This window comes from Equus caballus, chromosome 26, assembly GCF_041296265.1.
Source record: "Equus caballus isolate H_3958 breed thoroughbred chromosome 26, TB-T2T, whole genome shotgun sequence".
Classification (NCBI taxonomy): Eukaryota; Metazoa; Chordata; class Mammalia; order Perissodactyla; family Equidae; genus Equus; species Equus caballus.
Genome location: NC_091709.1, coordinates 40,042,768 through 40,070,065, shown reverse-complemented (window position 1 = coordinate 40,070,065; position 27,298 = coordinate 40,042,768). Strand labels below are relative to the sequence as shown.

At 43.2% G+C, this 27,298-nt stretch overlaps 1 protein-coding gene across 9 annotated transcripts in view; it reads left to right on the top strand.

The window, feature by feature from the left end:
* HLCS (holocarboxylase synthetase) overlaps positions 1 to 27,298 on the top strand; it is a 199,811-nt gene that overhangs the window by 169,072 nt on the left and 3,441 nt on the right. For all 9 annotated transcript variants that reach the window (XM_070252289.1, XM_070252287.1, XM_070252288.1 and 6 more), the window contains 4 exons: positions 16,916 to 16,983; positions 18,479 to 18,639; positions 22,917 to 23,031; positions 25,421 to 25,634. In XM_070252289.1, the coding sequence (XP_070108390.1) occupies positions 16,916 to 16,983; positions 18,479 to 18,639; positions 22,917 to 23,031; positions 25,421 to 25,634 (558 nt within the window). The remainder of the gene's footprint in view (positions 1 to 16,915; positions 16,984 to 18,478; positions 18,640 to 22,916; positions 23,032 to 25,420; positions 25,635 to 27,298) is intronic.

Sequence of the window (27,298 nt, the reverse complement as noted above, 5' to 3'; positions counted from 1 at the left end):
CCAACGGGCGCCCCCAGCCAAGCACCTCTCCTGAGTTTTCTGCAACCCCGCTGTGGCAGAGGCTCCCTGAACCACCAGCCCTTCCGTCTGGATGGAGCAAGTGCCTGCGAGTGGTCGTTGTGCTGGAGTTGGGATGGCCCAGCCCTCCCAAACGATAGGCACTACATTGCCAGTTTCCTGGTAAGATTAAAGTGGTGCCTCATCCCATCGTGGCCTTGGGGGACGCTCGTGGAAGAGCACCCAAAACTGAGTTACACCAGGGCTTGGAGGGGAAGTGACAGTGTCCTGGGCAAACCAACATGTGTACACACACACATGCACACACATGCACACACACGCACACCAACAACTGAAAAATCTGAGAAATCCATATTCTTGCGATTTGTTCAATATTTCTTGGCCCTGATAAGTTCCAGCTTTGAAACGTGGCTGAATGCATGCCGTGTGTAGATGAAACTATAAACTACAAAGGTGAGCTTATTTTCACACGTGTTCACGTCTTTAAATGCAATTCAGGGTTTGTTGTGCCTTGACCCTGCCCCACCAGGAAGTGAGCCATCTCCCCTTGAACTCTCACACCTCTTATTGCCCCTCCATCGTTGGTGGCCCACATAGCCTGGTATTGCTGGTTATCCTGCCTGTCCGTGTCTTTTTTTCCCATTTGATTTAACATTCAGTGAGAGAGGCAACGTTGCTTAAGATTTCTTTGCATTCTCCTATATATCTAACATGGCATTTTAATTAATAGGAATCCAGTAAATAAGTATTTGCTATTAAAAACTCCACTCCCTTGACTTACTCTCTCGTTGTTTCAGATGGTTCAAGATGCCTTTTTAAAAAGTTTTTTTTAAGAAAAATGAAACAAAGAAAACGCATGGAAAAGATTTATGTATTTGGTTGGGGGAGGGGGAAATTAAACTTCTCATAATAGTTTTTAAATTAAATTTCGTACTCGTCCAAATCCTTTCCTTCTCCACCCCTTCCTCTGATATTCCCTCACTCATTAAAGCATAGGATTTTGATGGTATTCGCAGGGAAGCTGATTTACTGGAATAAAGAAGTTCTTTAAGTTTTAAATTTTGGAACATTCCCAGTGTGTCTGAACCTGGGTTTCAGATTTTACTGGCATTTTGCTGGCAGGGCAGTCTGTGGAGCCTGTCCTTATTTGAGCGTGTTTCCTGACACCTTCGGCGGTATGGTACTATGTTTTTTACATTTAAAGAAAAAAAAAGAAGCTTAAATAGAAAAGCATATATAAACATATACAGAAGATTGATTATAAAATGTCCAGCAAAATAAAAGGGCGGTGAAAACTCGCAAAAATTAACAAATGGGAAGCACTTACTTTTTAAAGGGGCAGGAAAATGCAGGGTAAAGACAGAGACACCAAGAGAGACACGTTCCAGGAAAGCCCAGGAGAAGCTGACTTTTCATCTGTGCTCGTTCTCGTCTGCGCGCACAAGTGTCCTGTTGACATAGGGCGAGGGTCCCATACTTCCAACTGCACTGAGCACGTGGTCAGTACCTGCAGCCGTCGGGGCCACAGACAGAATCCAACTGAGATGAAGGGAAAGCTTAAGGAGGTGAGGGGAGGGTGACAGAACCCTGCACGGAATTGGTGTGTCCCCAGAGACCAGCCACAGGGAGAATCCTTTGCCACCCCTCGGCCTGAAGGGGCAGGGGAGGAAATAGTATTTTTCAGAGCCCCTTGGAGAGTCTGTGAGAGCGGAGACCAATGTTGGGAGAGATGGGGGAAGACCCACTGAGTCTTAAAGTTAGAGTCCCACTTAATGGGAAAACCCTAAGAGCATTTTCATGAAGACCAGGAACAAGGCCAGGATGCTCACTATGTTGACTTCTATTTAACATCATCCTAGAGATATCAGCTATTTCAAATAGACAAGATAGTCAATTAGAGACATACACATTGAAAAAGAAGTAAAACCATGTCTCTTTGAAGTTGATAATGGTAGTATGCCTGGGAATCCTTAGCGAATCAATGATAAAACTAACTGGACAATAGAAGAATTCGGTAAGGGAGCAGAATAGATAGTGTCCTGCCAGCATGGAGCCTGACCAAAAGCCCCTCTAAGGGGGTCAGCAGAGTTGGGAAGATAATGGGATTGAGGAGGGGGAATTGGAAAGTAACCATTCGAACAAAAATCTATTGTAGAATTGGATTCTGAACCAAGGTTAGTTCCTGGGGGCTGTAAACCCAGAATATCATGGAGCAAAGCCCTGCATTAAAGAAAGAGGCCCCTTGTCCCATTGAGTGAAGAGTTAAGCTGGTGCTAAGCTTCCTGGTCCAGCAAGCTCTGGCATGTTGCTTGATCTCTGGCAGGGCGGGGTGCAAGGCAGGCTCTGGAGAGAGGTCTGAGCTGTGAGAGGCAAAGAGGAAGGGTGATACCCAGGGCAGCGAGGTGGTGAAAGAAGCAGTGGTTTTGAGGCCAGCTGGCAGAGGCAAGAAATTCTTCCTCATAATTACCCTTGAAGCAGCGACGGCATTGGGGAGGAAAAAAGGGCCCAGTGAGGGCCTGGGTGGCAGGGTGGAGCTTCCCTTGCTAGAGGAAGAAATTCATTACCTTCTCATTGCTTTGTCTGCCCCAATGTTTCTTGGCTCAGTAGGTAAAGAAACTGCTTATTATAGCATTTTAGGTAAATCTGGTGAGGACAGATCAGCGTATTTGAAACAGAACATCTCTAGAGCAGCGAAAACCTCCTCAGACCAGCGAGGCCGAGCTGATGAACTTTGGCACAAGTGTAGTGGTGTATAATTTTTAAAAATTTAAGATGACTCGATTTCAATTCTAAAAAAGAGCAAGAACCCCATTTTAGTATTATTCTTTGGGTATAAGTTTTTATAACTTTCCAGAAATATGTAAAACCCCCAGGACCATCAAACTTACACAGCTAGAAAATGCATTTTAAGAGACTGGTGGCATTTCTACCTTGAGGTTTTGTTTTGATAAAGGAAGAGATTCTTCGGTAGTGACTCAGAGAGTGGGCCTCTGAGTTAGGAAAACCTGGTTAACTGTTCTGGGACCTCACCAAGTTGTTTAATGCTAATAACCTCCACTTCCTCGTCAGTAAAATGAGACCACCTGGCAATGGCCATCATGAGAGTCACTGGAGAGTTTAAGTGAGAAAATCGCTCATACCAAGGGCCCAGCACATGACTGGGTGCTCAGTAAATGGTACCATTGGGTTATACGCAGTCTAGACCCTTGTGGTACTTTCCGAGGACCCAAAGATCCCACTCTTTATCTGTAGTTGAAGATACACGGCTCATTAATTAGTTCACAAGCCCTTGGAGAAATCTTAAAGAGAGTGGAAAAATGGTGCTGTGTTGGCTGGTGTATTCACTGTTGGAGTCCTGTCATATTGAGGTGTCGTGGGGCGGGGGGGGGGGGGGGGGTGGCGGGGTGGTATGAAAGAGAGAGAGAGCGACCCAGCTCTTAACTTGCTTCATGGGGCTAAACTGTGTCAGGCTGGACATTGGTGACCATGAATGAAGCTGCTCTGGGGGCACAGAACACTAACAGGGAACTCTGACATTAAAACGTTACCAAGTCACCATCTTGTACATAGTGGCGCTATCTGGTATACACTTTTTGTCTTGCTGCCGATCCCATATTTCTTTCTCCCTTTTTCCCTTTTCCAGTCACCACCTTAGCTCTAGAAAATAAAATCTCTTCATTTGTGGGACTGTTTCTGTTCTATCCTAGACGACATAAAAAGAATGCAGTACTTTATTGCAGTACTTGTGGTGGCCACAGGAGGATTATTGGCTCTTTGATGTAGCTCTCAGAATTTTTCAAGAAATACAGTTTTTTAAAAAGTTATTGAGAAATAGCTTTTGGTGCAATGGTTTCAGAACACCAGCCTTTGGATCAGCTGCATTTTAGTCCCGAGAACGTACCCAAGCTCTGGCTCTGGAGATTGGGTTTCAGTAGGTCTGTGATGGGGCCTTAGCATCTATTTGCTTTGTTTTTTTAAAACTCCGCAGGTGGTTCTGATACACAGGTTTGTTAGAGGACCTAGCCCCAGAGTCAGTTCTGATTCTGTGACCTTGATTCTGTGGTCAGGAACCCACATTTGCTGAGCTTGGTAGTTCGTAGCAAAGACTGAGTCATCTGTTACAATTGAGTGAAAAGTACAGCATACAACATCCGTGTTATTATTTTTTTCTGAAATTTTAATGGAGATGATTGAGGAGATTCTTAAAACGGTTCCCTTTGTGACCGCCATCTTGTTAGACATGAGGAATGCTTTGTGGAGTGTCAAGAGATCTGGTCATTCTGGGCTGATCTCTGCCGGACTCGACCCAGACCTTCTTGAGAAGGTCTGATGTCTGTCCTGTCCAGCCTGACTGTCTAGGGTGAAGCCTCAGTTCAAGTTCTTAGGCATAAATTCCTTAACCCAGTTGTGTTAATGGGACTCATTGCCTTGTTCCCCACATGTTGCAAATAACTCACACAGAGCTGCAGGTGCAGAGAGTTGATGCAGACCAGGAGTACTAAAGCCATTTCAAGAAGAAATAAAAAAGATTTCCCTTGGAATTGTCCTATAGGATCATTGGCTAAGACTTATTTTAGTCTTGTTGGGAGGTAGTACTTCAGTGAAAAGAGCATGGGCTTACAGAAAATAAAGGAAAAAATTCACATTCTTTTTAATGAAGTAAATAATGTTGATATTTAAATCTGTTAAAGACAATATAAAAAATTCTAGACCAACATTACTTCTAACATCAATGCAGAAATAATAAATATTAACAAACAGAATCCAACGCCACATTAAGAAAATAATACACTATGATCAAATATTTTTGTCAGGAATGCAAGGTTGGTTCAATATTAGAAAAAAATTAATGTATTTATAGATGTATTAGTTCATTAGTATATTAACGGATTGAGGGAGAAAAAGTATTGGTTATCTCTATAGATGCTGAAAAAGCATTTTATAAACTTCAGCATTCTATCTTGATAAATACATTCCCCAAATTTCCTAATATGACCGTGTGTATGTGTTTGTACACGAGTCCTAAACATAGCATCTTCCTCCATGGAGAAACCCTTAAAACTAAGGGTTCCATTAAGATCAGAAACAAGGCAAGGATGCCCACTATCTCCACTTCTACTTAACCTTGTACTGAAGGTATTAGCCAATCCAAATAGACAAGAGAAGTCAATTAGAGGCTTAATTGAAAAAGAAGAAAATGATCTCCATTTGCAGATGATATGGGAAACCTTAGAGAACCAATGATTCTCTTACTGAAGCAATAAAAGAATTCAGCAAGTGAGCGAGATATAAAATTAACACAAAGAAATCAATAGTCTTTATATACACAAACAGTAACCAGTAAAGGATATTATGGTATGCGTTTACAATCACAACAAATAAGATAAAATACCTAAGAATGAACTTAACAAGAAATATGCAAATTTCACATGAGATAACGTTAAAATGTGTTTGAGAAACACAAAAGTATACTTGAACAAATGTAAGACATCCCTTGCTCATGGCCAGAGAACTCAACATCACAAAGATGTCAGTTCTCCCCAACTTAATGCATTTGGACTAAAAATACCATTAAGCTGTTTTTGGGTGTTTTTTTTTTTTTTTTAACCATTAAGCTAGATGCTAAAGTTTACTTGGAAAAATAAATATGCAAGAATAGGCAGAAAAACAATGAAAAAGAAAAGACATGAGGTGGTACTAGCCTTGCTAGATTTTAAAACACACTGTAAAGCTTCTATAATTAAAATAGTGTGATATTGGCACATGGATAAATGGAGAGACAGCAGAAAGGAATAGAAAGTCCAAAAATAGACCCAAGTACCTATAGAAATTTAGTATAAAAGAAAGGTGGCATCTCAAATTCCTAGGCCAAGGGTCAACTTTTTAACAAAGTTCCTGGGGCAATTTGATAGACATATGGGGAAAAAGATAAAATCTGATTCATACCTTTCACCATACATAAAAATAAACTCCAAATGAGTAAGGGATCTAAACTTAGAAAGTGAAACTCTGCATACTATAAATAAGCAGATAAATTCCTGTATAGCCTGAGTGTCGGGAAAGGTTCTGATGACACAAAAACAAGAGGCAGTAAAAGAAAAGATTGATACATTGGAATACATAAAAATTAAAAATAAAAAATTTTGCACAGTAAAAAACAGCAAAAACAAAATCAAAAGACAAATAAACCAGGAGAAAATATTAGCAGGATAACACAGATAAAGCACTAATACTCCCTAATATACAAGGAACTCTTAAAAATAGGCAAAAGACGTGAACAGGTAATTCACACTATATACATATAAAAATAGCCCTTAAACATATGAAAACCTCACATATAAGAGAAAAGCCAATTATAACTACCCTGAAATACCATCTCTCACATATCAGATTGGCAAAAACTAAAAAGTGTGTCATCGTGCTCTGTGGTGAGGCTGTGGGGAACAGGTGTCCCATACGTGGCTGGTCCTTCAGTAGGGGAGGCGAGTCTGGCTGTATCTAACAAGCCACATATGCATATTCCTTCTGAGCCAACATCCCACTCCTAGGAATTTACTCTGAAGATACACCTCCAACAATATGAAAATACATGTGAATAAGGGTATTCATTATACTGTCATTTTGGAAACTACCTACTTGCCTACACATAGGAGAGGGGCTGAACAAGCTATGCTACATCCACACAGTGGGGTGCTACTCAGCTTCAGAAAGAATGAGGAAGAGCTCTATGAACTTACAAAGAGTGTTTCCAGGTTATGTTAAGTGAAAAAACAACAACAGGCAAAGGGGTATCTTACAAAACCGAAACTTTCTATAAGGAAGAAAGAGAAATAAGAAAAGATACATGTCTCTGTTCATTGGTACAGAAAGAAACATCGGAAGAAAAAACCAGAAACGAGAGAGATTAGTTGAACTGTTATTTACAGAAAGGAGCAGGAGGGGGAGATCCAGGTAGAAGGGATGGGTGGGGAGCGTGACACTTCTCAGAGTATTACTTTTCTGTGCAGTTGTGACTCTTGGAATCAAGTTAAAAAATTTTAAAAAACCAAGGATTGGAGGAGGACCTTGTAATGGAATACAGAAGCGCAATTAAGCCTAACCTTACTTCAGATGATTCATGTAACCACACTAAAGTGAAAGCAAAAAGGAGCAAGCCCAAGGAACCTTTAGACCAGTGTTTGTGTTCCCTCGGGCTAAAGACAAAAAAGAACCGTAGACAAATATTGACTCGTAGTTAGTTTGTTTTTCATGGTAGCATGGTTCAGCAGTCCTGAAACTACTTTCTGTTTATTACAGTATTGAGCAAATAGGTATATATGTTTGAGATAATGGGAGCCAGATTGGTCATTATTGGAGAAGGAAGTTACAAATATAGAAAGGGGGAGAATAGAATGAACTTTGTGATGTTGAATTGCAATTGGAGTTTTCGAGGAACTCATGTTTTTTTAAAAAATTATAATTGACATATAATACTATATTAGGTTCAGGTGTACAACATAGCAACTTGATATTTTTAAACATTACAAAATGATCATCAGGATAAGTCTAGCCACCATCTGTCACCACACCAAGTTATTACAATATTATTGACTATATTCACTGTAGTTTTTAAGGTAGGTGGATGGATGGGAGGGAGAGAGAAAGGAAGGAAGGAAGGGAGGAAAGGAGGAAAGGAAAGTAAAAGCACACTTTCTATCTCTTTCCTAGCACCCAGATTTGCTTTGTAAATATCTTTCTCTACTAAAAGGAACCAGAGCTCCTTGGAGAAAAGGCTGATTCCAGGGCTGGGCTGAGAAAATTCAACGTGAGCCTGGAACTTCTTCTTATGCTAGAAAGTAAGGAAGAGCTGAAAGATGACAGGGGCATGTCCATAGGACCCAGGAATCAGCTGAAGGTTCCAAATCTGGGTCAATTTGAGCATCAAAATAAATAACAATAGGAAAGTATATAATCCATTGAATAAAATTAGAATATATATGTCCATTCTGATATAAATAAATAAAAAGATAAATAAGTGGAAGAGAAGAGAAAGGTCTTCCTTATGGGAGCATCCCAACAAGTAAATATGGAAGAAATAGTGGAATCAGAAAATCACTCTTTGGCAGCCATCAAATAAATAATCGATTCAAGCAAGAATCATCCACAGATGCTGAAACTAATAGATTCAACTTTATGAGAAACATAATATTTATCTCCCAGTAAGTACTTACTAATTGCAATGGAAAAACAGGAACTGTACAGTGGAGAAACCTAGCACATACCATCTTAACCAAGTGGATCAAAGTTAACTCACCAACACTGGAACAAGGCGACACCGTGTGCCTCTTGATATGATGCACTGAGAAGGATGCAGCCTCACTGATGTGTGTTCCTGCCCAAAATGCTAACTGAGTCTAATCACAAGGAGATTTCAGATCATCTAAACTGAGGGACATTTGACAAAATAACTGTAATGTCTTACACTCTTCAAAAAATGTCTAGATCATGGGAGACAGTAAGACTAAAGAATTGAAGCAGATTAAATGAGAGTAAGGAGACATGACAGTTAAAGGAAACAGATAGTCCTGGATTAGATCCGAAACCAGAAAGAAGATTGTGTTTTGCTATCAAGGGCATTATTAGGCCAGTGGTTGAAATTTGAATAAATTCTGTAGGTGAGATCAAGGGTTGGCAAACTCAAGCCCTCTGGCCAAATCTGGTTTGCTGCCAGTTTTTGTACCGCCTAAGAGCTCAGAATGGTTTTTACATTTTTAAATGATTGGAAAAAGTTTTAAAAAGAGTAAAATTTATATGACATTTTAGAAAAGCAAAACTGTAGAGACTGTAAAAAAATCAGTGGTTGCCAGGGGCTGAGGGGAGGAAAAGAGGGGCAAGTAGGTGCAGCACAGGGGATTTTCAGGGCGGTGAAACTGTTCTATATGATACTGTAATGGTGGACACATGTCATCATACATTTGTCAAAACCCATAAAACTGTACAATACAAAGAGTAAAGCCTAATATTAACCTATGGGCTTTAGTTAATAATAATGTATCAATATTGGTTCATCAATTATAACAAATGTACCACACTAATATAAGATGTTAATGGGGAAGCTATGAGGGGAGGAAGGGGCGTATGGGAACTCCGTATGTTCTCAGTTTTTCTATAAATCTAAAACTGCTCAAAAAATGAAGTCTATTAGTTAAAAAAATTGTGACACATGAACATTATATGAAATTCAAGTTTCTGTGTCCATAAAGTTTTGCTGAAACACAGCCACACTTATGCATCTTATCTACGGCTGCTTTTGCTCTGGGACAGCAGGGTTAAATAGTTGCAACAGAAACCATATGGCTCACAAAGACTAAAATACTTACTATCTATCTTACTATCTTACTTAATACTTATCTTATACTTACTTAATATTTAATACTTATAAGATACTTATCTTAATATCTTACTATTATACTTACTATCTAGTCTTTTACAGAAAAAGTTTGCTGACTCCTGGATTAGATAATAGTGTTGTATCGATGTTAAATTCCGATTTTGATCATTGCACTCTGATTATGTAAAATAATACCGTTGACTTTTAGGAAAGATACATTGAAGTGTATAGGGATAAAGAGAGATTATGGCTACAACTTACTCTCACATGGTTCAGAAAAAAAATTATGGATGGACAGACAGACAGAGAGATGGACAGCCTATGTGGGTAAAAAGTTAACATTTGGGACATCTGGGTGCTGGGTGAAGGGCACGCAGGAATTCTTTATCTCATCCTTCCAACTTTTCTGTAAGTCTGATTCTATTTCAAAGTAAAAGGTTAAAAACAAAAACAAAATAGCATGGGCCTTAGAACCAACCAGAACTTGATCTGAATTCCTGATTTGCTGGCTCTGTGGCCTTATCAAAGTGGTTTCGCCTTTCCAAGACTGTCCTCGTCTGGCTTGTAAAGCCTAGATGGGAAATGCATGTAAAGTGCCACTCGTCGCGCAAAAAACTGGCATCAATTCCAAGTGACCAAGTTGAAACGGCTACCCAGTGCCTGCGGGAAAACGATTCTCAGATGTCTGCTCGCCATGTGGTGAAGATGAGTCAGTGTCCATCTTCTGAAATGGCAGCTGCATTTCCCAGCAGAAGGCCCTCTGCTGGGGTAGATGACTCATGGGGATGGCGGTGGACACACTCCAGAGAAAGCCCCTCCACACCTAGTTGAAGATGATGGGCTCAGATCAGCATGAGGGGTGGGTTGGGAAGATCCTGTGATCAGGGGACTCCTTGTGGGGGGTTAGGACATGGTCTGAGTTCCCATATGGGGTGGTATAGTGAAGGCTCTCCTCCAGAAGGCAAAGATCCAGATCAGGATTGTCATCAAGGCGTGGCCACAGAGGTAGCTGTGGGCACTGTGACTGTTTCAATCTACGCAAGCTTAGTTGTCCATCTTTGAATTCTGTAACTGCGCTGGTCTAAGGTAGAAAGAGGTGATGCTCAGACAGCCAGTTTTTATGGTGCAGTGTCATGGGTAAGAAACAATGGTTTGTGTTCATCTTGATTGAATAATACAGACCAACATCAATAAATGCTTGATCTGCTGGGAAGGTACCTCATCCTGAAAGCTGAGTCCACAAGACTCCTTCCCTGTGAGCAATGAAATGATTTAGCAGTAGTGTAGATGCTGTTATGATATCGGAGATGGGGAAGATTAGCCGAAAACCTATGAACGGTTGGTGTGCTAGGAGACATGGAAATTAAACAGGCATCTCTAACACGGGGCCTGACCCACAGTTATCCTTCAACAACAGAAGTACAGGTGGGGCCTCTGCTTCTGGAGAACACGAAGGGGGGTGGTTTGTGATGTCTCTACTCTTGAGCATTCCAAATTCCCATTCTGCCTCTAATTGAAATGCTCATCCTGTTATAAACCAAAAGAGGAGGAAGGCAATGTGATATACAGCTTTCTTGTCTGACAGCATCCCCAAAGGGTAGAGGGTTGATAGGTCGTTCCAGCTCTAAATGTCAAAACCGGAAGCTAATGGAAGAATATATTAATAAAACTACTGTATTATGTGCCTGTGTGCGTCAGTGAGCAAAATTATTTGTAAGCAATAACCTAAAGAAAGTGCTACCTTTAAAGTCAACCAAAAGACTAGTTCAACCAACTGTTTCTGGCTTTGCTAAGTGGGTTCAGAGAGCCTAGGACTGGAGGTGGAGATTTTACAACCCCAATGACCAGTGTTAATCTGAAAGCTTTTTAGCCCCAGGTTCTGATCTGGCAGCAAGAAGTTCTAGGATATGGGAGCCAGCCCCGGGGCTGAGTGGTTAAGTTTGCACGCTCTGCTTCGGCGGCCCGGGATTTTGCCAGTTCGGATCCAGGGCGCGGACATGGCACCGCTCATCAAGCCATATTGAGGCAGAGTCCCACATGCCACAACTGGAAGCACCCACAACTAAAAATATGCAACTATGTACCAGGGGACTTTGGGGAGAAAAAGGAAAAATAAAATCTTAAAAAAAAAAGTTCTAGGATCTGCATGATAAAGAGAAAGTGCTATATTTAAGCAGCTACTCTGTGTTGGACCACTTTGTGTATTCCGTCATGATTCATTCTTACCAAAAATGCACCAAGTTCCATTTCATAGGCGGCTGAAGAGATTTAGAGAGATGGAGCCCCTTACTTGATGTTAGTTCACGTCGACACTGGGGTTTGCATCCACATCTGTCCATTTCCCTGTCTGAGTCTTTCCTCCACAGTGGTGTTTCTGAAGTTCCTCTGAAACTTTCCTTTCCTGCCAGGAATAATAGCCCTGGGGTCTCTGGATAGCATTGTGCTTCCTTGGGACCATCAACCTCAGCCTTGCGCCCACGTGCCTGGCTGCCTGTTCAGAAGTCACCGGTCAGAGGTCCTGCATATTCCACCCCAGACCACGTCCCTGTGCATTGTAGGACCCTGCCATGCCCCTTGCTCCATTTTCTGTGTTGTTGTTAGCAGGAACCACTACTCATTTTTCTTTCAAAAAGTAACACTATGCATTCTTGCACAGAAGATAGCTTTTTAAAAAAATTGGTGGTTCCGTTAGAGTGATACTTTTTAAAAAACAAAATATCTTAATATTTAGCTTTATAACTTTTTAAAAAGTGCTACCCAAATATAATGATTGGTGTTCAAATGTAATACATTAAAAAACATAGTTTTTGAAATGAAGTTAGGACTGTTTCTTTGAACTACACAGAAGTCAACAGGGTTATGAATAGTGAGACTTCATCTTCCAGGGAAGTTTTTCAAAATCAGAAATAAGTAGTTAACCTTAAAATCTGACTTCCTGGGTCGTCTTCCTCCTCCTGCCTCCTCCCTACGCCCTTGTTGGGTTTCTTTTTCACATACACACCAAACATGAGGGGACTGTCTGAGAATGTCTTTCTGAACACTAAGAAAAGAGAAGTCAAAACTGAGAAAATTGGGGGGAGAAAACATCAAAGAAAAGATGCAGCATGTGCACCAAGAACACAGTTGATGGAGCTCCTCAGTGCCCCCAGCATGCAGACCCCGAGGATGCTGGCAGCCCGTGCGCGCCGTCTCCCCCACCCAGAGGCAGTCTGTGTGAGGACGTAACCTGGACTCAGCCTGCCGCCATTGCATAGGCCACATGCTCCACCAGGGAACTAGTCTGAGGGACAAGTGTGGCCATATGTGTGATGTGTGAGTTACTGGGAGGATTCATACAGCAAGCCTGGTGAAGCTCAGACCCTTGGCTGCCGCTGCATTGTGAGTCTGTGATTTCTCGGGAGAGCATGAGCTGGCGGGTGCATGCTTAACCTACTTAAAGAAAAATTGGGTTTAAATACATCTTTTTTTAAATAGCATTTTCCTTGATTATAAAATGAATCTACTTCAAGTCTAGAAATACTGGAAAATTCAGAAAAATATAAAGAAGAAAATAAAAACTGCTTGAAACCTTACCACCCAAAGGTTACGCAGAAGAACATAAAGAAGAAATTAAAATCATCATATAATTCTGCCTCCACATTCTGGAGATAACCACTGTTAATCGGTGTCCTGTATTCTTCTATAAATGCACATAGGAATACGTAGCCTACATAAATTGGATCAATAATGCTGTTTCTAAGCCTGCCTTTTTAATTGTCAACATAATAACATCTATAACTATCCATCTACAACATCATTTCAATAGCTCCAAAATAAGGAATTTTTCCAGTTGTCAGAAACTTATTTTGTAAAATACATCCATGTGTATTTTTTTAAAAGGGGAAAAAGTCTAAAAGAATATACTTTTTTAATAAGAAGAAGGGCTTGTATGGATGGCTTATTTTCTGCGTGGTACTTTTCTATACTTTTCAAATAATTACACTTCTCAAAATAATCACAGCTAATATTTTGTTATATTTCCTAAAATTTTTTAAAGTATATCTTAAGACATCCTGGGAACACACTGTATATAGACTTTTGCATCCTGATTAAATGACCTAAGGGTGTCCAATGGACGTTTGCCCATATCGCTGACGGCTACACGATATTTTTTCATGTGGGGATGCTATGATTTCTTTTCATTCCCCTATCATGGACTGTTTGTATTGTTTCTGACTTTTCACAGTGTAAGGCTGTGATGAATAGTTGTGCCCTTGAATTATTTTGTTCCCCTCTCTGAATACTCCTTAGGATTCAATCTTACAAGCACAGTCGATGAGTCAGAAGGTATAAAATTTTTAAGGCTCTCATTCATATGAACAGACTAGTTTTAAGAATTTCCATTCATTAATTACCCTCAAATAAGCTCCTGCTAAGTGCTTATAAGGAAAATGGGTGACATAAATAATTATTTTTTTATTTATTTTTAAAGATCTTTTTGTCCTATTCTTAGAAATATTTATGAATAGTTAATTACAAATATTATATCTGAACATAAAAGTCATGCTTTTTCCCCCCACGTTTTTCAAAATAATTGTAAAATTAAAGGTAACCGATCATCTTAAAGTTTAAAAATAAAAGAAAAGGAAAAAAGTCATCCTGATAAAGCCACCATTATTGTTTTGTCAAATCTCCCTCCCTTTTCTATGAATTTTACATAGTTGGAATAAAAGTGGGTGTAGTTTTTTATCCTGCTCTTTAAACTTAATGTTCTGTTGCAAGCCTTTCTTCCGTGTTGCTAATAGTCTTCATAACTGTCATTTTTAATGACTACAAATTACTCCATTGACTTCATGTACCATAATTTACTTATCCATTCCCCTACTGGACACATAGATTCTTTCTAAAGTTTTACTTTTATAGCACTCTGGTAAATGTGGACTATTTCCTTAGGTTTGAATCCCCAAAGTGGATTGACTGGGCTTAATTAAAATTTTTGTTCATTCAGAATTTTCACTAATTCACACTGGCCTGTCTTCTAGATTAGTCTTATTGTTGAAGCTTTATTCCAATGACCACGTGAAATTCAGGACGTTCCCGTTGGCAGAGCGTCCAGTAGGAGCTATGATATGATGTCCTTAGCAACCAAAGTGGTCAGGATGCTGTCCCATTTGCAAAGTGACCTTTACAGGGCTCCGGATGTTTCAGACAGAAACAGAACACTTTTCTTGGTGCCCCGTTGGTATGACATTCAACGCACTTGGCTGCCACTCACAGAAACCTTTTATTCCACAGCCTTTGCCAAACAAGGAAGGAAAATATACAGAGACAGGGAAGTAATCATTATGTAACACCCTCCTTTTTGTTCTTTTTCTGTTTCCTTTTGTGAGAACATCATCAGCTCAGGATGGAAGTGCGTGTACAGTGTCTCCTTTCTGCTAAAGCAAACTCTAGCAACTTCATTTTCAGAAATGCAAAATTTACAAAGTTCATAAATGCTTCTTTGTTGACCGTGAGCCGTGTGGTTTGGCCCCCGGAGTTATCTCAGATAGCACAAGTAAATCTGGCGGCCTCCAGTTGTCTCAAGCTAAGCCGTACCTCCTTCCCCCCGTTGTCTCCCTCCTTGCAGAATTTCCTCTTGGCCTTCAGCAGCACAAACTCCATCTTCTCATCAATATGCCCTGTTAACTGCTGCCAAACCTCCAGCAGTTTAGTGCATATGTTCCCTTAATCATTTCTCTTTGTTCTGGAAGTCTGTGTTTGGTTTCTGAACCTCACCTCCCTCCCCCCATCCCCACCCCAGCCTAATTCCACCATCGCCATCACTGGCTATAGACATGACTGTCTACCATCTACATGTCTATTTAAAGAACATCCTAGATTGCCTGCCATTGAGAGAGATTTCACTATCTGCTCACAATGTGCTAAATCATCCCCGCCTTCCCACAGAGAAGTTTGTTAGCCACCCCCCTACCCTGAGCCAAGCCCGCGGCCTTAGGAGCCCAGGTGAAGGGGTGCTGCTGCTCTCTGGAAAGCAAGAGGTTTCTAGAAGACAATGGTTCTTCCCCACATGGACAAGGATTCCTTCTTAGGATTTTCTCCCAGTCCAACACAGGAAAAGGACGCTTTATTCTTGGAGCCCAGCAGCATATAGGCGCAGCCGATCTCAATGGGTTATTCATGGTGTCCAAGAGAAATACTTCTGGAGTTGTATTTCATGTGAGATGGAAGTGGGCTTGGCACGCAGACCGTGGGGCGGCCTGCTCACTGGGAGTGCCCTGTGCCTGTTGGACCAACCCAGCCCCCTGCCCGAAGTGGCCCGGCTCTTCCCAGCAAGGAAAGGGGTCTTCTGGGCGCCTCCACACCGGGGCACAGCTCTGTGAGCCACTGGTGCAGAGACACCATGCTCTTTCTCCGCTTTTACGTATTTCTCTTCTCTTGCCATTTGTAAAGTTCCATCCTGTTCCCAGTGCCCGGAGGAGGGGATGAAGAGCTGTCAGAGCATGGGCTTCCTTTAGAGTCCCTTCTCCTCCGCACAGGGGTGCTGTGGAACCCTGGGAACTATTCTTGGAAACTTTATGTTTATACCAAATGCCATCTCTCCCTCATCCCTGCCTTCGCCACTTCCCTCCCCGAAAAAGAATTTCAGAGAGGCCCCAGCAGCTGCACAGACAGTGGGAAAACCTGATTTTCGCTTTGTTGAATAAATCCTACCATGAGCTGTGCCTGCTCCGTCCCTGGTCAGCATCTCCCGGGCACACAGAGGAAAACCTTCCGAACGGAGCTCAAATATGTGGAACGTATCAGGCAAGAAATTCTCAGAGTGAGGGATTTTTTTCCTTTCCTTTTCTGAAAAAAAAGAGTTCATGTTGACTCATTCGGTGGAGATATAGTGCACTTTTCTACCTCTCCCCCAAAGGGAAGTTGGTATTCTTTTAAATGAAACCATTTTAAAAGCAGAACTGAAGCCTAAAACGACCCAAGCTTCTCCCTAGTTCTCAGAAGGTGTAGATTTATTTACTATGGTTAAAACATAATTAGTTCTCAGGGGACAGTGTATCTTTTAAACGGCTTTATTGCCACCATATTGGTTTGGTGAATAATCAGAAACTTGTGTTATGATTATGTTCTAGTGTTCGGACAGAAACGCACCGTAAGTAGAAACAAATGTCAGGAATTGCTAGTTGTCACTCGAGGAAGGGACCCTACATTAGAGTGGGGAGAAAGAACTTGATAGGGTAGGATATTTCCAAAGAAATATAATCTAATAACATCTTCAATAAAACTGAATAATAACTCAGGCAGGTACACATGCCCTCTCAGATTCCTGCCTAATCTTTTTTGGTATTAAATGGTGTTTTCTTAATCCCTTTTCCATCATTCTCACCATAGAGGCTGGGAGTGGGGTCAGTATCCCTTGAAACCCGGAAGGTGGCCCTTCCTTAGCCACACATTCACAAATGAGTGCAAACAGTGTCCCTCCCTTTGAGCTGCGGGTTCTCATGTCCTCGCCTGTTCTGGCTGACCAGTCTTTCCCACCGTCCACAGGTTGATGTTTGAGATGCCGCAGGAAATGGGTTTAATAGCCATCGCAGTCCGCCAAACGCAGGGCAAAGGTCAGTCATCTTTTGTTATTGTTCCCGTTGTTTTTGTTTTCTGAAATCTGTGACACTCACGGCCAGAGAGCTGACTGTGTGTGCCGATGGCCGAGACGACTCTTGTGAGAAGTCATCTGTTGTCACACCCCCTAACAGGGAGGAAGAGGGAGGGGAATTGACCAGAAGATGGAGCCTTAGTGGGATTAAAGCATTCTCTCAACCCGAGATGTTTATTAATCACTTGACATTCGCTTGTGATGGTTTTAACATTCTGTTACCTACATCTTGTAAATTCTACTTTCTGACACATTCTAGGCACTGTAGTGTGTGAATCCTAACTGTGTTATAGAAACATTTATTTTCCTGAAGGTTCTCTGTGAGGCACCTTCTGTGTCTATGCTCAATGTGATATGCGGGGGGGCTTTTCATCTGCCAGCCCCCACCCTGCTGGCACTGGAATTTGCATGGAGTGGGCACTTGATCAATGATTAATGATCATTCACAAAGTGACCACAGAGAGGCCGAGGGTTGCTCAGAGGTTCCACCACCAGCCGACCCTCGGAGGTGAGAGCCCCCATCCTCCCAGAATCCATTTGGGGTCTGGCTGAGAGTGGATTCCCTGCTTGGTGGTCGTGCAGGATGCACTTGGCCCTCCCCCTCCCCACCCCAGCTGGTGCCAGGCCAACCTAGACAGGCTTTAACTCTCAGAGCCTCTTGGGCCTTTCTCAGAAGAAGCAACGAAATAGCAAATCCACCGTTTTCCGCTTCTTTCTCTTGGACGTGTCTTTTGAAGAGAACTCAAAAGAGAAAAACTCATTTTATCCAAACCTGTGGGGCTCAATATGGTGGTTTAAAAAAAAAGACATAGAAGAACTTTGATTATCCCTCCCATTTTGATATTTTATTTTCTTGACTTCTATTTTAAAGGAAATAACTTAAAGTTAATATCAGGGATCACTTTTTAAATTCAGCTTCTTTTTTTTTTTCTTTATAATAGTGAGATATAATTCACATACCACACAGTTCCCCCATTTAGAGTGTATGACTCTGTGGCTTTTAATATATTCACAGGGCTTTGGGACCATCACCACAATAGGGATCACTTCTAAAAAGTGGCTTCCAGGACCTCTCCTGGACCAGTATAGATTTGGTCCAGTTTTCCCACTGTCTCTGCTTTTGCCTGCATTACCATACGGTGAGAAGTAAACCGAGAGTGATGCTCAGACACTGTAAGACTTTGAATCATCAGTGCATTAATGATATGCTCACAGAGGCAGAACATTATGCTAATTATTGGCAACTTGTTCAGCAGCAGAGCTTCAGATTTTAAAAGCTTCTCTTTGACTGAGTTAACCCCAGAATCTCCAAGCATCTTTATCAGTCCAGGTTTATTCAAGTAGGACACATCTTCAGTGTGTGGCTCTGAGTCCTCAGCACATTTTCTGGCACAACGTGCATCTGAGTCTGTCCACGTGGCAAAGTGGCCGGTTTCCTGATGGGGCCTGTGTTCCAGGGCGGGGAAGGAATGCTTGGCTGAGCCCCGTGGGATGCGCTCTTTCTACCCTGCTTGTCTCCATCCCGCTGAGATCCCAGCTGGGACAGAGGATTCCGTTTGTCCAGCATCTGATGTCCCTGGCGGTCGTGGAGGCAGTCAGGTCCATTCCTGAGTATCAGGTACGTGCAGTTTTATCACCGTTCCATCCCCGCTGTGTGTGCACATCTCAGCTCAGGTTCGTCTGTGTTATCCGTCTGGATGATTGCTGCGTGTGGAGCCTCAGCCTGCTCTTTGCAAAGCTGGCAGCAGAGTGCTCCTGGAGTTTTAAAAGCACTGTCAGATTTTATGGCTGCTTCAGGCTCACTGGAATGCGTTTATTCCCCAGAATTCCCTTTCTGTCCTGTCATCAGATTTCTCAAACATCCTAGTAAGGGCAAGCCTTTTTTTTTTTTTTTTGGTTTTCTTTGAAGCATGTTGGCCTGGATGGTGGGGCCATTTGTCTGTGTTTTCTGGTGAAGAGGCTTATTTTATAGACCCCAAAAGCCTTCTCACTTCCTATCTTCATTCGCCACAGTCCATGCTCAGCAGAGCCGTCCTTTGTCTGAGGCTGCCCAAGTTCAACGTGCAGGTTTGTTCGGAGTTGTCTGACCCCAGCTGTATGGACACACGGGCCTGCTTCATTGTTGCTGTTGGGTGTTTTGGTGTCAGTTATTAAGAAGGCAAGGAAGTGAGAGCAGTTAACACAGTGGCTGCAGCCTTTTCTCCCAAACCCAGCCTTCATTACCGTCTCCCCCTCCTCAGTTTTCCTGGAAGAATCTCCTATGGCTATAAAGAGGAGGTTCCTCCCCACTTCCCTCCCACCTATAGCTCTAATATTGGGCTAAAAACAATTATTGTATTAATTCCTGAAACAAGATGCTAAGATCATGACTCTTTTTTTCTTTTCCTTCTTGTTCTCCCTAAAGCCCCCCAGTACATAGTTGCTTATTCTAGTTGTGGGTCCTCCTGGCTGTGCTGTGTGGGGTGCAACCTCAGCATGGCCTGATGAGCAGTGCCCTGTCCAGGCCCAGGATCTGAACTGGCGAAATGCGGGGCCACTGAAGTGGAGCATGCAAACTTAACCACCTGGCCACGGGGCCGGCCCTTAAGATCATGACTCTTAAAGGAGGCCTGTCATCAGCGTTTAAACAGAGAAGCAGCCTCTCCACTGCCCCCTTAAACCCCCTCCGATGTGGCCATGTCCTCACAGCCCCTGTGTGTAGGACTGCAGGACGTGTTTCCATATGACGTCAAGTCACTGGCCTGCACACTGAAACAGGACATTTATCAGCAGGTGCTTGGCATCCTGGCTGTGTCTGACGGGCTCAGGCTCCTACACTTTCACAGACCTTCACAGGCCCAGCCTGCAGCCCTCTAGCTGGGCATTTGGCCTGGTATAAAGCACTTGAGAAGATAAAAGTTCTGTCATGAGGGAAAAGATTTTTAACCCTAGCAACAGGTTAATTCGTCTTAGGAAAATAAATTTAAATTTAAAATTAGTCTGCTTAGCTTTTTCATGGCTTTGATTTTGACCTTGTAGCCTCACTGGTTCCCTTAGTGAGCATTCTTTGAGTGCCTGCTGTGTGCGAAAGCTGTGCCAGGTGCTGGGGGCAGCAGGATGGGGGCTGGGAAGCTTGCCCTCAACAGTGCACCTGGGGGCCCTGGGTCCCCCGTTGTCCTTAAAAGGCTCCCACCAAAGTTCTTTTCCTTTGTCCACAGTCGTCCGGCTCAGCCTCACCTGTATGATGTGACTTTGGTTTTATTCTTATTTTATTTTCAGTTTTGCTAAGATACAGTTGACATACAGCACTGTGTAGGTTTAAGGTGACAACGTAGTGACTTGACTTACACATATTATGAATTGATGACCACAATAAGTTTAGTTAACATCCATCACCTCATATGGTTACCAAAAAAAAAATTTTTTTTCCTTGTGATGAGAACTTTTAGGATCAGCTCTGTCCGTATTTATTTTTAACACTGTCCAGTTAGCCTCCACGGTATAGTACAGGATGATTGAAATAGGACCCAGCTGCATCGAGTTTGCCATTCTAAGGTCCTTCGCTCAGGCCCCAACTTTCCCTGGCCAGATGTCACTCTCAGCAGACAAACCATGCCCAGTCTCCCGGACCAGAGGCAGCATCACTGGAATATTCGCCATTCCTTCCAGAACCCTCGTTGGTCTGCCCACTCTTCCTCCTGCTGTTTCCTCTGTCTGCAGGGTCCTGCCGGCTGCCTGTAGGCCTCTTCCCACCCACACATTCCTGCTCCTGCTCCCTTCTCTGCACCTTGAAGTGCTCTTCGCCCTGGGAGGCCCAGCTCAATTGCTGTTCCCAGAGCCTTCTAGCCACAAACCCTCCCTCCTATAACACTTCACGGCACTTTAAATGTCTAAGCCCCTTTGATGGTGTCTCCCATGGATTGCTCTCAAGCAGAGTTCTTGGTGCTCCTGTTTTATCTCCTACAAAGGAACCAGCTGTTTGAATGCACGGTCAGTTTTATTTTGGTCCCCAAAGAGCCTGGCATGGTGCTTTCTGCACAGGAGGCCCGCGGCAGCTGTTTGAATAAATGATGGAGACAGTGAAAAGTAAGCACGCGGCCTTTCTCTTCATCTTGGAATAGATGGCTTTGTTTACTTGCTTGAGAACCCAAAATGGCATAAGCTGAAACATGAACTAAGCAGATCTGAAAATGCGAAGTGAAACAGGAGAGCAGGGCCAGCAGAAGCCCCCGCGGTGAAGGAGCTGCTGCTGAGCTATGGCAAGGATGCTGCTGGGCGCAGTAGGACACAGGAAAGTGGAAGAGGAGAAAGGAAGGGAATTGGGGGAGTGACCAAGACCAAAGGCTCCAAGTTATGGATTTTCGGGACCAGCGTTCCTCACCCTTGGCACTATTGACGTTTGGGCCCACACATCTTGGTTGGAGGGCCATCCTGTGCATCAGAGGATGTGGAGCAGCATCTCTGGCCTCTCCTCACTAGATGCCAGTGGGACTCCTCAAGCTACCACAACCAGAAATGTCTCCCAGTATTGCCAAAATATCCCTGGGGGGGGTGGGGAGGGGGCGCAAAATGCCACCCGTGCACTGAGAACCCTATTCTAGACAGAAGAAATATGAAGCTCCCGCTCAGTTGAGGGTCACGGTGAAAGCCCCACATTTTATTTGAACCTTTGTTCTTCTGTGCTCCTGCATTTCTTCTCTCAGCCTAGAGAATGCTCTGCCAGGGCAGGTGAGCATCTGAGGACCAGAAATGTATTCTAGCTGAGCAAGGTGGAAAGAAGGCCTGTTGGCAGGAGAGAGGGGGTTTCTTGGGAGCTGCAGTCTACACGGCATGGTATTAAGCACCCGGAGGATTGGTGTCAGCAAGCCCTGGGTTTGAATCCCAGCCCTGCCACTTCCGAGTTGTAACCTCAGGCAAGCCAGGCAATCCCTTTAAACTGCATTTTCTTCCTCTGTTACATGGGGATGACACTAGCACCAACACATGGGTTTGGTATAAGTAACACACAGACCAGTGCTGAGATGGGGCTTGGTGCCGTGCCAGCCCCTGGGACTCCAGCCGTCAGCTTCTCTCTGGTCTCGGTTTTATTTTGCTGAGTGTCTCCTTCTAGCCTTATGTGTCCAGATGGGCTTTGTCTACCCACACGTGGCACAACCTGGCTGCCAGCTCCACGCCCAGGAGGCCTGGCAGTTCTGGTGCCTACAGGGTCTCACCCAGTCTGTGTATCCCAACTTCAGAGTCACGGCGGGAGGTGGGGGTCTGAGTGGCCCAGCGCAAGGCACTGTCCACCCTTGGATCATTCCACTGTGACTGGGGCACACCCTTCAGGATGGAGACAGAGCGGGCCACAGGACAAGTCCATTTCTGTTGCCCAGGCTGACAGCTGGCAGTTCTCTGAGGCCTTCTCTGATCACTCAATAAAACCAGTTCCTCCCCTGTATCTCTGTAGATTGTACTCCAGATGTTTCTACGTGCCTCTTATGTCATTGCTTAATTCAGGGCCATCTTTCTCTCTCAAGCTGTTTAAGGGAAAAGAACCCTGAGAGTATCAGTCTGTCCCTGTCCCCCGCCCCAGCACAGGATGGGGACTCCATGGTGATGGTTTTTGATACTGAGATGATGGACCCAATTCACAAGATAGGCATCATCAGAAAGTGTTTTTGATGATGATGGAGGTGGGGAAAATGCTGGGATTTCAGCCGAATGTGTTCTTTAGGTCTCTCCTTATAGCTCCAAGAGGTGCTTTAACAGTGCCTTGTCCTGAAGGAGTGATCAGCTGTCTGAAAAAGAAGAGGGTGAGCCCTGGGGTTCTGTTAGTTTCAAGAGTATTCTGCACATCTTCCTTTTAGCTGGATGACCTCACCTGGTCCCTTTGTGTCCTGTGATTGCTTGATTAATATGCAGATTTTCCTTTAGGATATCGACTTACGAGTGAAGTGGCCCAATGATATTTATTACAGTGACCTCATGAAACTTGGTGGAGTTCTGGTTAACTCAACGCTTATGGGAGAAACGTTTTATATACTTATTGGTAAGTTTTTAAAGCCCTTTCTTCAGCATTTTTAGATTAATAAAAATTAAAATGGGGGACTGGCCTGGTGGTGTGGTGGTGAAGTTCGCACACTCTGCTTCAGTGGCCTGGGGTTTGCATGGACCTACGCACCACTCATCAAGCCATGCTATGGCAGTGTCTCATCTACAAAATAGAGGAAGACTGACACAGATGTTGACACAGAGGGACAATCTTCCTCACCAAAAAAATAAATAAAAATGGTTTATACATGGCTACACTGGGGGAAGTGGATTATCATCTGGGATTACTTTTGCCATGAGTCTTGAGTTAGAGAACAGAATATGTATGTGAAACAGGCCAGACTGGTTGAAAGCCCTTTGAGGGGTTTAGCGTTCCTATCTGCGGCCATGGAAACCACCAAATTGGTTTCACATCAATCAGGCATTTTCTTACACCTCTCCCCACTGTGCTTCTCCTTGAATTAGGAGTGGTGAAGATAGACATTTAATGTACCAATTTATAATAAGAAAAGAAAGTTGATTTCAAGGATGGATCTCCTGGTGGTCTTGCACTCTTCATTTGACCTTCCCAGGCCGTGAAAAAGTTGCCTTCTTTTTGACCTTCAAAAGAAGCACCAGGCTGGTCAAGGTCGGGTAGAGAATGGCCGTTTCACTGCAGCATGTCCGTATCAGGCGAGGAGATGGATTCAAAGCAGTTTCAAAAGTTCTTAGGCCCCTGGGCATCCAAGCGTCAGCTTTTCCCTAATGCCCAGGAGGACTTGATTGGTGTTCAAAAATCAGTAATAGACAGAAAACATGTGACCGTGTGTTGGAAGTGCCAGCCAAAGAACACAAGGCTTGTGTTCCCAGCTCTGCAACCCACTGGCAATATTATTCTGGGCAAGCTGCTTCATATCCTCAGAGCTCCATTCCCCATCTTTAAATGAGTAATTGTGCCAAATGCAGAGATTCCTGAGTAGAGCCCACAGACATCAGGAGGCCTCAGGATGGCTTCAGGGGAGCTAAGGAGTTCTGTCAGGGCAGGGGAAGTAAACATTTTCCTTGGGGAGAATCTAGAGCTTTTATTAAATTTTTAAGGCCATGGGAGGTGGTGGGAGGGTGGCGGGGGGCATCTTTGGGGAAAGATTCAAAGTCACCAACACGGGTGCTCTGTGGGCCTTTGAAAGACACAGCCTAAGTTGACAGTAGTCAATGTTGCTATTTTCCCCAGGACTTTGAGTTCTCTGAATCCAGGGGAGATTGTTCAGTGCCATACACCCTTAATTTAATACCTTACGCTCCATAGGTGCCTCAGCTATTGTGTATGCTGTTGGAGGAATGAACAGATGAACAACTGGAGTTTCTGTCCCTGTTGCTATAGTTACTTGTTTTTTGTTTCAGATGTAATTTACATTGCTTTGTATTTTAATAGCCAGCATATTGGGGGTGGGGGTCGGGGGGAATCTGAGGCCAATCAGTCCTTCCCTTCACCCTGAAAATGGCTCAGAACATTTACCAAAGAATACCGTTACTGTGACTGTCATCGTTCTATCTGAGGCGAGTATCTGGGGCATTTTTTTTCTCAGAGGCACTGAAAACACAGTCGTCTTACTGCCTAGTTCCTGCAGTATTTCATTTCTTATTGAAGACTTCTTTCTGGTTGATTCATGGCCCTGCTGAAGACTGAGGGTCGGCTTCTCGGAAGACGCTAACCTCTCCCGGAGGGGATGGTGATATTAAGTAACAGCAGAGATAAGCCTATTCAGGCCCCACTGCTGGTAACTCACTCTCCCGAAGCCTCGGTTTGGGAGCCTGTAAAAGAGCCACTGAACATGGGTTGGCCCCTCGCCAACAGCGTAACCCTAGCACCGAAGACTTCCAAGGATAAAGTATTAAAAGATGTGTTCTTGGGTTATGCCTTGACCAAGGTTTGAAATCTCTGAATCCAGAGTTTATCCTTAAGACCTGAGTAACATTCTTTATTTTCAAGCGTGTGTTCTATTATTCCAGTAGGAAAAGAAAGAAGAGATTTTATTTTATATTGGGCTCAGTGTGGAGTTACAATTCCTAGCTAGACCACACGAGGTGGCATTGCTTCAGAAGCGACTCTAAGAGATTTTGTCCCGTTCATAGCTTCTGTTTAATTGAATCCAACGTGGCTTGCTTTTTTCCAACTTATTGGCAGTAAGGTTGGCACGGTCGTAGTTTGAACAAGGATAATAAAGAAACATGAAAAGGAAGATGTCTCAAAGATATATTATTCTTTAAGTGGCCAGAGACAGTCAATTTGAAGTGACGCAGGAAGTTGTCAGTAAACGCTGTAACTTTTTCCGGGTGGTTGAGAGCAAGCTGTGATGCCATCAATAGGTGGAGCTGCTCATGTTTTTCAATTATTTGTTTTTGTCCAGGCTGTGGATTTAACGTGACTAACAGTAACCCTACCATATGCATCAACGATCTCATCCTAGAATACAACAGGCAACACGGGACAGACCTGAAGCCCTTAAGAACTGATTTCCTCATCGCCAGGACTGTGACCGTGCTGGAGAAACTCATCGACACGTTTCAGGACAAAGGGCCCAATGGCGTTCTTCCCCTTTATTATAAATATTGGGTACACAGGTCAGTGTTGGCTCATCTTCATTCTTTTAAAATTCCTTATTAAGTAAATAGTTCAGTATCTTAAACCGAGAAACTAAGCACTGGTCTAGAGCATGGCTATTTACCTTTCTGATGGAGAAACCTGGTGGACCGCACCTTGAGCGAGTTAGCATCACCAGTAACAGGAGGGACTGGCACGCCGTGCCTCCTGGTGGGATGCAGTGGGGAGGACCCAACATCCCTAGAGAGTTTCCTGCCCAGCGTGTTTAAGCTGAATCTAATGTAAGGAAATAGACAATGTAAATCATAGAACATTCTAGATAATAGTGGTTTTCAGAGTGAGATCCCCAGGTGGCAGCAGCAGCCTCACTTAGGAACTTGTTAGAAAAGCAGATTCTTTTTTTTTTTAAAGATTGGCATCTGAACTAACAACTGTTGCCAATCTTCCTTGTCTTTTTTTCTGCTTTTTCTCCCCAAATCCCCCCAGTACATAGTTGTATATTTTAGTTACGGGTCCTTCTAGTTGTGGCATGTGGGATGCCGCCCCAGCATGGCCTGATGAGTGGTGCCACGTCCACGCTCAGGATGTGAACCGGTGAAACCCTGGGCTGCCAAAGCGGAGCACACAACTTAACCACTCGGCCACGGGGCTGGCCCCAGAAAAGCAGATTCTTGAGGCCCACCCTGGACCTCCTAACCCAAAAACTCTGAGGCTGGGGCCCAGCGTCTATGTTTTAACAAATGCTCCTGGGTATTCTCCGGCATGGAAAGTTTGAGAAGCAGTGATGTACAGAAGAGGCCTCCACCGTTCAAAATGTCTCAAAAAACCAAAAATAAAAAGAAGGTGGGAGAATCTTTACTCTCTTGTTTGACCTTAAAGAAGACGTAAGAGGCGTGACAGTTAAATGCAGTGTGTGATTCATAATTAGCTCTTGGATGGGAGGGAGCAGCCACAAAGGCTCTTTATGGGGCAGTGGGGGAATTTGAACATGGACTGTGTATTAGATAAGGTATTGTATCGAGATTAGATTTCTTGAGGGTGCTAATGGTATTCTGGTTTTGTAGGAGATTGTTTTTATTCTTAAGAGATACATACTGAAATATTTAACTACGAAGTGTCCTGATGCCTGCAACTTATTTTTAAATGTCAGCAAAAAAAGCATGGAAGTGTGTGTGTGTGTGTGTGTGTGTGTGTGTGTGTGAAGAGAGAAAGCAAACATGGAAAATGCTATCAGTTGGTGTGAATATAAGTGAAGGGAATCTAAGGTTCGTTGTACTATTTTTTCCAATTTTTCTGTAGGTTTGAAATTCTTCAAAGTAAATATTTGGGGAGGGGGAGTTCTGTACTTTAAAAATTGTTGACAAGGATCTAACTCAACAAGCACAGTTGGAAAATATTCAAAAGAAGTAGTCTTAGAATGAGTTTAACTTATAGTTGATACCACCCAAGTTTGTTTTATAAAATAAAGCTTATCTTTTCAACTCAGCTTCTTTTTCCCCCAGTCTCAGCTGAAAAACCTAGAGAGTTGTACAGGTTTCTTAGAAGTGCTAGAAGATGAGGAAGTGGTCAAGTCGCCATCCCAGAGGAGCACAATTAGGAGGAGTGACGTCATTTATAAGAGAAGAAATTCCTGACTCCCTGTTGGACTTTGCATCATCCCAGTTATTCTAGTAGTTACCAGAGC